At 39.1% G+C, this 14,455-nt stretch overlaps 1 protein-coding gene across 1 annotated transcript; it reads left to right on the top strand.

Moving 5' to 3' along the window:
• The first annotated feature begins 497 nt into the window (after positions 1–497).
• Positions 498–11,682, top strand: LOC131781715 (NADH dehydrogenase [ubiquinone] flavoprotein 1, mitochondrial-like). The gene is made up of 19 exons (XM_059098429.2): positions 498–654; positions 870–943; positions 1,507–1,533; positions 1,707–1,775; positions 2,141–2,237; positions 2,361–2,412; positions 2,990–3,123; positions 4,177–4,346; positions 5,139–5,208; positions 6,235–6,290; positions 6,902–6,967; positions 7,422–7,524; positions 7,889–7,952; positions 8,524–8,614; positions 9,181–9,243; positions 9,646–9,700; positions 10,216–10,256; positions 10,790–10,858; positions 11,248–11,682. Exons 1-19 carry the CDS (start codon positions 612–614, stop codon positions 11,332–11,334), a joined length of 1,431 nt encoding a protein of 476 aa, XP_058954412.1. The 5' UTR covers positions 498–611; the 3' UTR covers positions 11,335–11,682.
• Positions 11,683–14,455: the final 2,773 nt, after the last annotated feature.

A 14,455-nucleotide genomic window follows, 5' to 3' on the forward strand; every position in this document is an offset into this window, starting at 1 on the left:
CGTCAGAGCGAGTAAATGGTTAAGTCTGTTAAGTCTAATACCCCATTCACACCAGCAAAACATGTTTTGTTAAACTGGTTTTCATTGAATGAAAATTATAAACAGAGAACTGAAAAACTTGATTTTCCATTGGATTCAAGTACTAGCTAACTTGCATTTCCAATGTGCTACATTCAAGTCAAAAATATTCGGTTAAATAGTTTCTATGAAGAAAAAAAAATTAAACTGTGTTTAACAAAACAACTTTTAAACATGTTTAAGCTTTGGTGTGAATGGAGCATAAGTTTAAATAGAGAGGTCTGGAACCGAGAACTCTGGTTTGGCTAAGTATGTCACCTAGCAATATTTTTGGACAAAACAGTCCGCTCCTTCAATGCTTTTATTTGTCATCCAAAGCACACTTTTTACCAGTACCAGGAACTCACAGCCGAGATTAATCCGCAAAGTACTGGACCCAAATATCCCATCATTCATCTGCTTTGTTGACTAGTCCGCCATATTGAACGGAGTGTCTAGTTATGCAACTTGTGATCCACGACTTAAAGAATTCTCTGTCGTTCACATTGTTAATTGAGATTTAAACTCTCATAGATCAACCAGAAGCCATCACCATGGCCAAGCCTTTAACAAGGTTACACACAAATGGATTGCAAGGTACGTTTTTAAAACAAGAAAAACTGTTATTGCGTGTGAAACACAACCGTCGATATGAACTGAAGTGCTCTGAGACTACGACGGGATACCTTCGGCTTGGTTTAAACTTTGTACAGCTTTACATCGTGTAACGGAAGCTTTGGGCTCGTTATGGAATGTGATCTATACAACATCAACGAAACTGATTTTTTTATATCTGTTTCTAAATATTTAAGGAGGGCAGTTACACTCGTTATGTCGAGCTTTGGTTAGCACAAGGTTGTCTTCCACAGCGGCTACTCCATCACAGGTTTGTTTCTAAGAGTTTTAAATACAGTTTTTACTTGGTTAAGTGCTATAGCGCCTCTGAAATTTTGAGGGCCACTCTTGAAAGTGACTTAGCAGTTAAAATGGAAACATGATCAAAACATAATTCACTGTGTAGTTTGGGTGAGATGATTTAGTTTTCTCTTTGTACTGGCACGCTCTATGTTTGCAGAAAATTTATGCTACTGCCCCCCTTCATGATGCAAGTTCCTAAATATAATAGGGAGAATGATGTTATAATGATCTATAGTTTCTGAGCCCCGTTCATTGAGTGATCATTTTGGAGATTCTCATGACCTTCCTGTGCAATTCAGGGCTGATGCTATGAGTAGAAATTAGGTGCTAGTCGCTCTTAGGGATCAAAGAATAAGTGCAATGCCTCTATATACAGCACTTATTCAGGGGTGGTGTTTGTTGGTTTTTCTTGTTTTTAGTGGGTTTTGTAATAATGGATGGTGCTTGATTAACTTTGATGCATAATCAACCTGTCTTTTTTTTTTTTTTCTCTGTGGACTCACTTAATTTGCTGTTATTTTTGATTTTCAGACCAAAACCTCCTTTGGAAACTTAAAGGTTAGTCTTTTCACATTTTTAATGTGATTCAAATCTTTCAGTTTGCAGGATATGATGTAGAAATGCAAAATTGTATCTAGAGCAAAAAGACACTATTAGTAATACAATATCAGATACATGAAGGTATCTCTTGCTAATGAAATGCACATATCGATTTGTTTGTTTGTTGACAGGACGAGGACCGTATCTTTACAAACTTGTACGGTCGCCATGATTGGAAGTTGTCAGGAGCACGTAAAAGGGTAGGTTATGTCCATACTCACGTTAAGGTACTGGAGTTGATTGAAGTTATCTCTGTTTCCATAGCATGAAGGCGGTAGGAGTTCTGAAAGGGTTAGCCAATAATTTTTTATTTAGTTTTGTAGTGTTACAGACATTTAAGTTGTTTATACCTTTTCCTTCTGTTTGGTCATCTCCTAGGGCAAAACCTTTAAAATATAAGCCCTGAAATATACTCTATTTCTAGAGAAATCAAGAACAAGTTTAACTTTTAATCCTAGATTAGCACTAACCACCTTTCATACAACCAGGCTCTGGTTGAAAAAAATCTTGTAACAAAACAAAAGTCGAAATATTTTCCATTTTTGTGTGTTTTTGTTCATCTCAGGGTGACTGGTATAAGACAAAAGAAATCATACTTAAAGGGCAGGACTGGATCATCAAAGAAATCAGCAAATCTGGATTACGAGGACGTGGAGGGGCAGGTTGGTTTGTGATTTTTTTTTCCTCTGGCAATGTGGTGACGTCTGTGTAATGAAGAGGTTGTGTGTTGTTTGATTTTCCAACTATTAAAAAATGAGATGTGGAATATTTCTCCACTCTTTCAGGTTTCCCAACTGGCATGAAGTGGGGGTTTATGAACAAACCAGGAGATGGAAGGTATAGCATACATATTCAGGGTATTCATCCTTCCAAGATCCAATAGTCAATTCTCCCTTCCTGTTACTACTTATTTCCTTTTAAATTACTAACAAGAATTTGGTGTTAGATCAAGACAACAACTTATACTTGATATATTTGAGTACTCTCATTACCTGTTTGCTGGATAATGTTTGGATATTGCAGGGAGAAGTTTGATTTGAATCACTTTTGGGAGTTAAAGGGTTAATTAATATAATAACAGAAAGTAGTCTTACCCTCTCTGAGAAGTACAGTATTACTTTTTAGCGAGTTCATTTGGTTTTAAGCACTGAGTTGATAATGTAAATTGGCCACTGTTCAAGGATTCTCTAAGGCTGACATTTCAACATTACCTAACACCTCATCAGAGATCAGAGCAAATGATGAATTGCAGGAAAGATCAGCTTTAGAAACCAAATTATCTTGTAAAACATACCTTCCCCCCCCCTCCCCCCTTTGACACAGCACCACAATTTTTTTTAGAAACTTTCCTCTTTTATTTTACAAGTTCTCTGTTGGCCAATTGGTGAAGTGTTTTTCCTTATTTACCTTTTAGACCCAAGTACCTTGTTGTAAATGCTGATGAGGGAGAACCAGGGACATGTAAAGACAGAGAGATTATGAGGCATGATCCACACAAACTTATTGAAGGTTGTCTGGTGGCTGGTGCAGGCATGGGTGCTAGAGCTGGTAAGAAAAATTAGTGGCTTAAATATAAAATTTGCTCACAACTTTGAATGAATTGTTACATTTGACCATCTGATTAAAATCAAGGAAAGCAATGGCCTTCGTAGGTCAGGTGCAATTTAAGGAATTGTAGAAAAGATGCCTCAGGCTTGGACAAGATTGGGATCAAATTCCTCCATTGGATGGGAAAAACCCTCTCAAATGTACCTCACTCCTGATGTGCAGCTCTGTAGCTCAGTAGGTAATAGGGCCCCAACTATTATCTGGAAGGTATGGGTTCAAATCCTGTTTAAGCCCCATTTTTTTTCAGGCTTCTTTTTTGCTATTGCTTGAATTGCAGCATGTGAAGATCAGTGCTTGACTTGGTGAAACTCATTGGCACAAAAAAACTAATCCTTTTCTTGGAATTAAAGGATTGTTCAAGTAGTAAATGCTGAAAATTTAAGGTTAACTCTTTACATCCTAACATCAGTATGCATCTTCTCCATACTTTTCTCCACACATTTCCTTAATTGTTGATAAGGAGAATTTGTTTAACAATCAAGAGCTTCATTAGTTGGTTATAATTTCCTTTTGTCGTGTGACCTTATGTGTGATTCAGGGGTGATATTTGTATCTGAGTTGTGGAGAAGAGGGTCATATGGTTGTAACCCTTATAATAATACAACTTGAAGTGTCAGATATTGGAAAAGTCTGTAATGTTTCCAGATTCAATTCTTTTTTCTTGGCTGATACAAGACTCAGCTAACTGTAGTTTTGTGCAGTCAATTTTTGGACATGAGCTTGATGGGAAGTCAAATGTTGTAAACCTAAGCTGCAAGGAAATTGTGGCTATCTTCACTATACATGTACATGTTAGAGACTGAATACTTGGTTCATACAAGCTTTCTGGTGAAGACTTTATTAGGATTGCCTCTATTGAAAGAATGTTTTGAGGTACTTGGAAATGAGAAGAATTTTTGTTTTTCCCAATTTTTATGGAACAAAACTTTGTGATCCCATCATAAAGAAAACTTAGAATAAAACAAGCGATTTTGTTATTTTTGAACTTCACAGCTTACATTTACATCAGAGGGGAATTCTACAATGAAGCATCCAACATGCAGTTGGCAATTAATGAAGCTTATAACGAGGGACTGATTGGAAAAAACGCATGTGGCAGTGGATATGATTTTGATGTCTACATGCACAGAGGAGCAGGGGCATACATCTGTGGAGAGGAAACGGTAATGTTGATCTACTGCTCTTTTTTTGAGTGTGGAACTTATGGATGAGTTAAACCCACACATCCGAGTGCAAGTTCTCCAAACTATTCTCTTTAAATTTCCTGTAGTGCTGAGAGGGAGAATTTGTCTAGCAATCAAAACCTTCTTTAATTTGTGATTGTTTCCTTTGTTCTCATTTCCTTAATGTTTGTTGTAGAGTTGATATTATTGGGAGAATTTAGATGCTTGTCACTCTCGGGGGTTAAAGTAGTAAATACTTATGAACAGTGCAAGATGGTCTGACTGAATTTCACTGTAAAACTTATTGTGTTTTGAGCATATTCACTTTTCTCCCTTCTTGTTAGCACCACAGGTAAAATAAGTTTTCAGTGATAGATGAGCCCTTTTATTAGTTTAATTTTCAAGAATTCCAAGTGTTTTTAGGCAGTATGGACCTTGGAACTCTCAGTGGGATTAACTTGTAACTTCTCCCTAAAGTGTCCATACATTACTCATCAAACAGGTAGTGAGAATATTCAAACTGATCAGTCATAACATGATTATTGTCTCGATTGAACACCAAATTCTTGTAACCAATTTATAAAGAAATGTCTAGCAGCTAGAGGGGAGAATTAACAATCAGATCTTAGGAGTTAAGAGATAATCTAGGTTGCAAATTTTACTGGTCACTTCCTGTAAAGAGAACAATGCTTGTTGTTTGCAAGAAAAGCAGGTTGAATTTCATTTTGTGTGTGTGTGAATACTGCACATGTTGTTGTTGGTCTGAAATGATTTGAACATTTTTGTAATCAGGCGCTGATTGAAAGTTTAGAAGGAAAACAAGGCAAACCCCGATTGAAGCCTCCTTTCCCTGCAGATGTTGGTAAGTCTTTGTAAACATCCTAGGTACACTTATGTTTCATTTCTACCCAGCACTTACAACAAGGAGGAAAAGAAAGGTTTCTCACTTAGGCCAAGCCACCCACGTATCCAAGTCTTTCGTGGTATACAAACTGACTCGAGGTATTCAACAGGGTTCTCATGGGTTTTGGAAAACCTGGAAAGCTCTGGCATTTTATTTTGATATTTTCCAGGACTAGAAAATCGTGGAAAAAGACTACAGGTTCTTGAAATTCGTGGAAATCTACTGAACTCAAGCAATAAAGTTTTCAGATTTTACGCTTTAAGACATAAATAAAGACCGTAGGGAGAATTGAATTTGAAATCTTGGGAATGAAAGGGATTAAGAGCAAATTGGGAGTCGTGGAAAAATCAATTTGAGTCCTAGAAAAATCCTCGAAATGTTTTTCTGAAAAAAGGGTACAAACCCTGGATTAAAGGTTTCAGTAACGTTTCCCATAAGCGTCTGTGGTGGGTGTTTTAGGCAGCTGTTCCCTGAAAAGGAGTGGGAAGGTAAAACTTAATCACGAGAGTCCACTTGTCGGCTGAACAGAGGGTGGTGAAAGGTCCTATGGGCGGGGAAGGACCATCGGTAACAGGTGTTTTTTGAAACTTCTGGATATTGCCACTCTCGCTGGATTGAATGCGTATATGAAGTAGATTACGAGAAGTCCTTATTTCCAGCGTAGTCCGTCGCACGAGTCCCCAAAAAAAAATAAAGCGAGAAAAATTGACTTCGATGTGCCTCATTCCCAGAGCACCCGCAGCGCATCGACGTCAATTTTTTCCGGAAAATTTTTTTGGACTTATGCGATGGACTTCGTCACAGTGAAGGAAATGCTCTTAGTCTACACGAAGAGGGCCAAGAGACGCTAACTGGTTCATCTGTACTGATTTTATATTCTGATCATTGGGGTGAATATTCACCAACTGAGACTGAGTTTGTTCCTATAAATGTTGTTTTCCCTCACCGTTGCTGATTAGATGTGCCTTTTTTTTCCTTTTTAAGGAGTATTTGGCTGCCCAACGACTGTGGCTAATGTGGAAACTGTTGCTGTGGCACCGGTTGGTATTTGACATTTTATTCTTGGTGTACTCTTCCACTGCGGTAGCCGGTCGTTTTGCCGACGTCTCAGGTCGTACCCCTAACGTCTTATAAAGAGCTGGTAGTTTCGCCAACGTATTACAAAACGTGTAGAGATCTCATCTACAGATCTTGATCGACCGAAAAGTCGTAAGGGCGGTAAATCACTTCAATACAAAGTGAAAGTCGGTTCGACACACGAAAGAGTCGATTTGATACAAATGAAGTCATTTCGATCTCAACAAGACCATTTTCGGACGACCTTATAGGTATGTTCACATTACAACATTTCATGTGTCGTTTTTTTTAAGATGCAAAACAAAAAAGAGACGTCAGTGAAATAAGTTAAAACGTTAGCAAAACGACCTATAAGACTTTAGCGAACTGACCTGACACGTTGGCGAAACAACTAAGGACGTTGGCGAACTTGTCGTCGGTGAAACGAACGCAATTCTTCATAGCTGTGGCTGCTTTAGCCGTTCAGGTTCTAAGCCGCGGCTCCTTTAACTCTCTTACGACTGTCCTTTGCCGTGTCTTGAATGGCCATCTTGTTGCAAAGACAAACCATTATCTTTTGTTTGAATTTTTTTAGGCCATTTGCAGGAGAGGAGGTGACTGGTTTTCTTCATTTGGTCGACCAAGAAACACTGGAACCAAGGCAAGTATCACAAAGATTTACATGTACATTACTGCAAACGTGTATTGCAGTATTACACGCACTTGAAGCTCGTGCAATTCCCGCGCGTTACACGCGAAAAACACACATACGGAGCGTCACTGCACGCGAATGCAATAAAAAATGCACCCGAGTGAGGGACACTTAGTGCAATTTTTGCTCAGCGTGCTCGATCGGTGACCACAGTGCTTCCTCTTGATATGAGCGATATGACTTGCCGTCAAAAGTAGAGCATGCCCAAAGGGATCGATTTGGCCGGGCGCGAGCCCAGAAAAATTTTAAAAGAAAATAGACAGAGAGTGACGAAACACTTCATTATCAATGTAATTTTGGTTTAAAACGTGACATTCTTTGCTGCACGTATCGCTAAGAGTTACTTAGCTAGAATTAGTTAAAGTATCTTTTTGATATATTTATAACTGTTCTTTCTTTCCAGTTATTCAACATATCTGGCCAGGTAAATAATCCATGTACTGTTGAAGAGGAGATGTCTGTTCCCTTAAAGCTGCTCATTGAAAAGCACGCCGGAGGAGTACTTGGTATGTTGTTTGAGAAAAAAATTTCTTATTTAACGGCGTGTCATAGAGCTTCAAGCTCAATCTTTTCAACTTCATCAATTCGCGACATGCAACCTCCACTCAACATAATAGAAAGAAATCTTTTAATTTACCTCTGATAAGTTGAGTACACTAGGTGATAGGTCTTTTTTTACGGCTGCTCTCATATGATGGATCAATCCTTTTCGTTTCTATGAGAAACTTGAAATAGGTTTGCTCCTTCACGACGGTTGCAGCTAAGAGCACTGAATCAACTCTCTTGTTTAAAAACAAAATACTTGATATTTTTTTTTCTATTTATTTCAATTATGCTATTAAATATCAATCCTGCCTTGTCCTTGTTTAGGTGGCTGGGACAACCTGTTAGCTGTTATACCCGGCGGCTCATCAACTCCGCTTATTCCGAAAAGGTGAGTTGTTGAAATTTTTCAAGAGCAATTTATAACCCGAGTGTCGAAAGTACTGCATAATAGGCCATTTTCGATATATTAAAATTCTAACATGGCTCAGAGGCTATGGGGAATTAAAGAAAAGAAGTAAACTACTCATCCCTCAACCTCAATGTGATTTCCTTTGTTTTATTCCCCCAAGCCTCGGAGACAAGTTAGATTTTTATTGTATCGAAAAGGGCTCATTGGCGTTGGTGTTGCGTAAATTCACCTCGTGATTGGGCAGAAAATCGCGCCACCTTCCCAACCAATCAGATTCAAAACTGAAGCCAATCGTGATTTGGCCACTCGCGTTTTCCCGCGTTTCATGTAGGTTGCTTCTTTTTACCTTGAGTTCTCATTGGCTAATGCTAACGTCGACCTTTTCTCCGATTGGCTGTTGTGATTCCTTTGGTATGGGGTTTTCGAAACTCGACCAGCGACGCTCGATACTTATGGCAATTTCTCTCCAGACATACCTGTACAAGTTAAATTTTACTGGTGGTAGCTGGCCTACCAGGGACTAGAAAATTTCTTCTCTTGTTTCTTGTAGTGTGTGTGAAGATGTACTGATGGACTTTGATGCCTTAGTTGAGGCACAGACTGGTTTGGGAACGGCTGCCATTATCGTGATGAACAAGCAGGTAAGTGAAATTGATAGAACTGAAGACTTTATTTCCTAAAGCCTGGTTTTCATGTGTCAGGAAAACACTAGACCATCGGCGATTTCCCCATTCCCGACCGTCCCACAGTTTTCCGATGTATCGGGAGGTCGACAGGCGTCTGTCTCGCTAGCTTAAAAACGGCTTTTTATTCGTAACTCGGGGGTTACCGGAGCCAAGCTATTAAGGGATTGGTGGCCAGAAAAATTATAGCTGACTTCCCTATGGCTTGATATGCAAAGTAATTGGTCTTAAATCGAAAGAAACGTTTGATAAACGTTATTTGCAAAACTCTTATAGTTGAGGTTAAAATTTCCAAAGAGAAGTATTTTTTGAAAGAAAAGGTTTAACTTTTACGTACATATAAATTGCGAGGGGAATTCACAGAGGGATTTAAAGAGGTATTCATGGTCAGCGCGAATGCACCATTCTCGGAACCGTATAAAATTCTTTTTTTTTTTTCTTCTCGCTAACGTTCATTTGTTTTCATGCTAAAAAAAATTCATGTACAGTAATATTCCTCCTTTTTGTCTTTTTTTTTCTTTCAGTGTGATCTCATCCTTGCCATTGCTCGACTGATTGAGTTTTACAAGCACGAGAGCTGTGGCCAGGTAAGTCTGTTATGTGTGTTCCGTTAACTGCTAACGTCCTAAAAAGAATTACAGGCACTTTGATATTGTGTACAGTGACCTCCTTGCAACACTTCAAGTTGGAAACGTTTATGAATATGCTCGCTTGAATTAATTATTTCGTCCGGTTTCAAACTTAATCCTTCAACCCTAAAAGTGCTTTGCATCTAAATTCTCCTTACAATCAACCCCTAAATCACACATAAAGGTCAGGAGAATAAAGGAAATGATAATCAACTGAAGAACCTCTTGATTGTTGAACAAATTCTCCTTGTCAGCACCTAAGGAAATCTATAGAGAACAGTATGGAGAATATGCATACTGAGTTTTAGGTGTTAAGGGTTAAGATCAGTGATTGTACCATTTTTATTTCCTGTTCCTCAGTGCACACCCTGCAGGGAAGGCTGTAGTTGGATGACTACCATCATGTACAGATTTGGTAAATTCTCATTTCATTGCTAGATCTTTTTTCAGCTAAAATAATCCATTATCTTCCCCCGTTTGGTCTTTAGGTTCGAATTACCCCGCACTCTCGGTCGAACTTGGCCTGCGTTCGAGAAGCGTGAGCTCATTCCCAAAAAGGGGCTCATTAACCATCTTATGTCGCTCCTTAAACGATTACTTGTTGATTTTGTAAACCTCGTGTTGTAAAAATCTCTTTATTTCTTCACTTTGTTTAATTTTCGTTATGTTTCTTTTTAACTAGGGTGCAATTTTGACACCGCAATTCCTGATCGTCTTATCTCGCTTTGAAAGAATACACGTTGTTCAGTTTCAACACCGAATTAAGTAGAATATCAATACATGACTTTGAGTTCCTTGAGTGTAGTTATGTTTCTTTAGTGGCGGAACATCTCTAGTTATTATTTCCTTTCTGTTTTTTTTCCTGGTAGAAATATTTTTTTCGTTCGTTCTTAATTTTTCTTTTCGTTTTTTCGTTTTTTTTTTTTTAAGTTGAGGGGAAAGCAACACCAGATGAGATTGATATGTTGTGGGTAAGAGATTTATTAAGTAAAGAGGAATTGTTTTTAATAGGGCAATTGCTTTGTTTATTAGTGCAACAAACTTTCTTAAATTTGAAATCTCGACGGATCGATGGCCTCAAATGTTCTAAGATTTACCTTTAAATTAATTTTCGTGCAGCCTAAAATTATTACGCATCGCACCGAACCCCATTTTCTTGTCGTAATTAAATCCTATTTCCTTGCTTCTCAAAAATCTTGCGCCTCCCACTGAGTGTAGTAATTCACCCACAAATGCCGGATCAACATATAAGTTCTCCCTATAATATCCATATACATTATCCAGCAAACAGGGTTTGAGAACACTGAAACCTATCTGGTAGAATTTGTTATCTTGATCTGCAATGCAAACCTCTCATTACTAACTTAGATGGAAATCTGTAGTTGGTAGAGGGGAGATTTAACAATCAGATCTTGGGAGTCAAAGGTTAAAGATGTTACCTTTCTCTCTCTCATTTCGTCTCTTCTGTAACCTCATCACTATCATAATGTGTTGCCCTTAATAGGAGCTGAGTAAACAGATTGAAGGACACACAATCTGTGCATTGGGTGACGGTGCTGCCTGGCCAGTGCAGGTAAGGAGGTTCCAGCGAAAGTCTCCTCCTCAAGGCTTTAATTTCGCGCGCTTTCAGTATCAAATCGACCGCGCGGGAAAACCTGTGGTGCGTGCGTCATTTGGACAGAGGCATCATGTTTGTGAAAGGTGCTCGCTCGTGCAGATATTTGGCTAGTGGTTTATTGGACTCTTGAATGAAGCTGTGAACTGTGAAAGCATTACTTCAGATGTTTAGAATCCTCTTTTGTTCCTAACTTTCCTTTAGCCGCGCAAAACTACTTACAAATGGTAGAAGATTGCACTCAGGGGACACTCAGTAGATATACGTTGCGGGACGAACGTGACAGGTGGAGCTCAATTTGAGTGAAACAGCCGAAGAAACTGCTCTTGTATTTTTTATCTTTTTAGGGATTGATTCGTCACTTTAGGCCGATGCTGGAAGAGAGGATGGCAGAATACGCCGCCAAACAAGAGAAAGGCTCTACAGCAGCTTGAAAATACAGACTAAAGACTTGTGTACAGATTATCAAATCGGCGAGTTTCGTAGACTCTTAAATTGACCTTGAGAAAAACCCAACAATTTGACTGCTTTTTTTTTTACTTTTTGAATACTTGTTCATTAAAAGTGTGAGATAGTACATCAAAACTGTAAATGTTTATTGGGTCATAAGGGCCATCCTTTTTATTTCGATGAAAAGCGCAAGATTACTTGTTAACGAGATGAACACTCCTTTTTTTGTGTCGAATTTCTGCTAGTTTTGTCCAGATTGGTATACAATCCACTCCCAATTTTAAATGACTGGTAAATAAAAGGACGTAATAAAACGAAAGTTTGAAAGATGAGTTGATCTTGTTATAGCATGCTAGCCTACTCTCATTATTAGCGCAGCAAGACGAGCGTTTCTCTGTTCATAGGAAGATTTGAGACGGGTTGAGAAGACGACTGCTCTACCGTGGCTGATATGGGCCAACAAAATTACATCTACTTTTCTCGCGTGGATAATTATAATTGTCGATGTATACTTGTAACAGGCGAAGAGCATTTACAACGGCCGATGTAGAGGTACTTTTGTTGGCCCTCATGAGCAGGGGTACTGCCGGGAGTCTGTACCCATTGCAAACCTCGCGCGACTTGGCGTCACTCAAAGCCTCAAATATGCTATAATAATAATAATGGGGGGCCCCTTGCTACTCCTGGAGAGATTGACACCACCCAGGAGTAGCGAAGTGTCGTAGCAATCTGTCAGGAATACCTGCAAATAGTGTGGTGATATTCAACAAAGAGCTTTCCAGTCCTTTCGATCAGCGGCTAAGACGCTTTACCGTCGCGAAACGAAGGATTTGCATTCTCACCGGATAGACCGATACACAAAACAGAAAATTGTGTCGAAACACCACACCCTATTAAGATTGGAGTAATAATGATTGATTGTCCAAGAAATTTGAAAGTTTTCACGGAATTTGGTTATCTCTTTCGATGTTTTCGTTGATAGTCGGAACCGAAGTGGATGAAAGCGATTTTCATATCTGCTTCTTCCGAGACCTAATGCTTTTTTATCCGAAGACGTCTGTCTCTAGAGAGATTTTCAATATAACTTATGTTTCTGAAAGGAAAAGGTTGTCGTTCATACGTTAATATACATAGGGAAGAATTCACACATTTCAAGACGCGAAAATGTATTTAAAAAGAGCTAATTTGACTTCTTTTTCTCCATTTTGCCTTTGCAAACCCTCATTTTTTTATGTACAATGTAAATAAGAGCGAATACTATTTACAAATCTTAAATATTAACACTTTCCACAGGTTCTTCATATGGTCCCAATTTCAATCCTCATTATTTTTGTCTTGCGAGAGCTGATCTCCTTCGTCCGTCTGTAAGTTAGCGCACAAGTCTGCCCTATATGAGTTATCAGCTGCATGGAGCTCTTGATCACTTGAATTTATCTTGATACAGATTGTAAATAAAAAGTATAGTCTTCCACACATTAAAATCTTCAGGAACCGTAGAACGCAAATCACCAAGTACAACCCAGAATGTTCTACGTCTAACATGACCAGACAGTGATATGGCACGAAAGAGAACACCCTCAACGGATACAAAACCAGTCGAAGTAGAGTAGATACAGTTACATCTCCGATGAGCAAAGAAAAATTCAGTGTTAAAATTGAATGGTTAACGCGTCTCGATGTTCGTGCAAAGCCGTCGATTATGTAAACCAAGTCGCACAGGCATACTAACCAAGCTAGTAGCAAACTTGTGTTATACGTGTTCATTCGTGCAACGCACCAGCCAGTTAGAATAGCATTGGTGACGTAGAAGTCCCATAAGCCGGATATGATTGAAGCAAACGCGGTCATAGTGATAAAAGCGAAGAGAATTCTGTTGCTTTCTTTTTTAGCAGCCTTCCGCATCAAAGAGCCGTTTACTTGCGAAAATAGCGCGCGCATTTTTGCATTGATGATGTATTCAGGAATTTTTTCGTGATTTGGTTGCGCTCACAGGCGCGTGCAGTCGAGAACATTGCTCAAAACATCTGTTATTTGTTGAAGTCACGCGAGAAACTTTTTAGCTGATGACTCGGAAAACTGGACTCTGAACATTGCACTGTCGGTTGTGCGTGACAGCCAAAGTCGGGCACCATCCATTCTTGGCTCCATTGCAGCTGTTCTTTATATGGTCACGCAACGCCCCCGAAGCGTTGTGTGACACCCCAAAGAACGGTTTCGAAGGAGACTACATCCTACTTCATCCACACTTATGCGTTTAACCTATTCCAGGCGTTCAGTTAATAAAACGAAGTGCCGTAGTGAAGGGAAGAAACACGGCAGCGGAGGAGTGAAAAAAAGAGAGAGGCCTGGGTCGGATCACGTTGTGTAGTTTGACGAATTCTTGTAACTCGCCAATATCTTGTACGAGGAACTAATTTTCCTTATTCACGCTCTGCCCTTCATCGCTAAACTTGAATATCACTTCTGTCCTTTCTTTTAAAAGAAACAGCAAGTAAGTTTACAAGGGATCCGCCGTATTCGTCGGTAAATGTTGTTAATGGAACTTACAATAACAACATTTACCGATGAGTTGAACTCGAGAAAGTTTGCGATCACAATTATTGTTTCGTCTATTAACTGATAGGAAATATTTTCTTCCGTATTTACGTCTAGTGAGAACGTAGAAAGCTTCAGTTTTCCTTGGGTTTCCTATCTTTAATCTGTTGACGAATTCGAAAGACGTAGCAATCCTTTAGAAATTTTTTTTAAAGCAACTGATTTCGGCCCCAATGCCAGTTGCGTCACTCGAGTCCAAGGCAACTCAAGATTACAAATACATCTCTTTTTTCGCACTACTCGAAAGCCGTAATGTGCCTCTCGTGGAATTTCCGTTTCAAATATAATCAGTGACCTCTGAAGATCGCCGACTTAACCATAACAACTTGAGAATGCGTCAATGTTGACAGCATGAATTTTTTTCTTACAATGGCCAAGAAAAAGCTGATGTAGAAATCCTCTGTGACTCACGAAATTGTCATCACAGGAAAGAAAGCCCACTTTCTAGGGAGTCATTCGGTTTTCGAAATGACTGCGCAATTGGTGCGAACGAGGCATTCACGTGATTCG

Source organism: Pocillopora verrucosa, chromosome 5, assembly GCF_036669915.1.
Source record: "Pocillopora verrucosa isolate sample1 chromosome 5, ASM3666991v2, whole genome shotgun sequence".
Taxonomy (NCBI): Eukaryota; Metazoa; Cnidaria; class Anthozoa; order Scleractinia; family Pocilloporidae; genus Pocillopora; species Pocillopora verrucosa.

Bases quoted from the DNA above. Each gene is read 5' to 3' on its own strand.
- LOC131781715 (XM_059098429.2), top strand. From the start codon at position 612: ATGGCCAAGCCTTTAACAAGGTTACACACAAATGGATTGCAAG. The intron at 1,776-2,140 runs GTAGGTTATGTC...TGTTCATCTCAG, and splicing joins TGTCAGGAGCACGTAAAAGG to GGTGACTGGTATAAGACAAA. The intron at 3,124-4,176 runs GTAAGAAAAATT...TGAACTTCACAG, and splicing joins AGGCATGGGTGCTAGAGCTG to CTTACATTTACATCAGAGGG.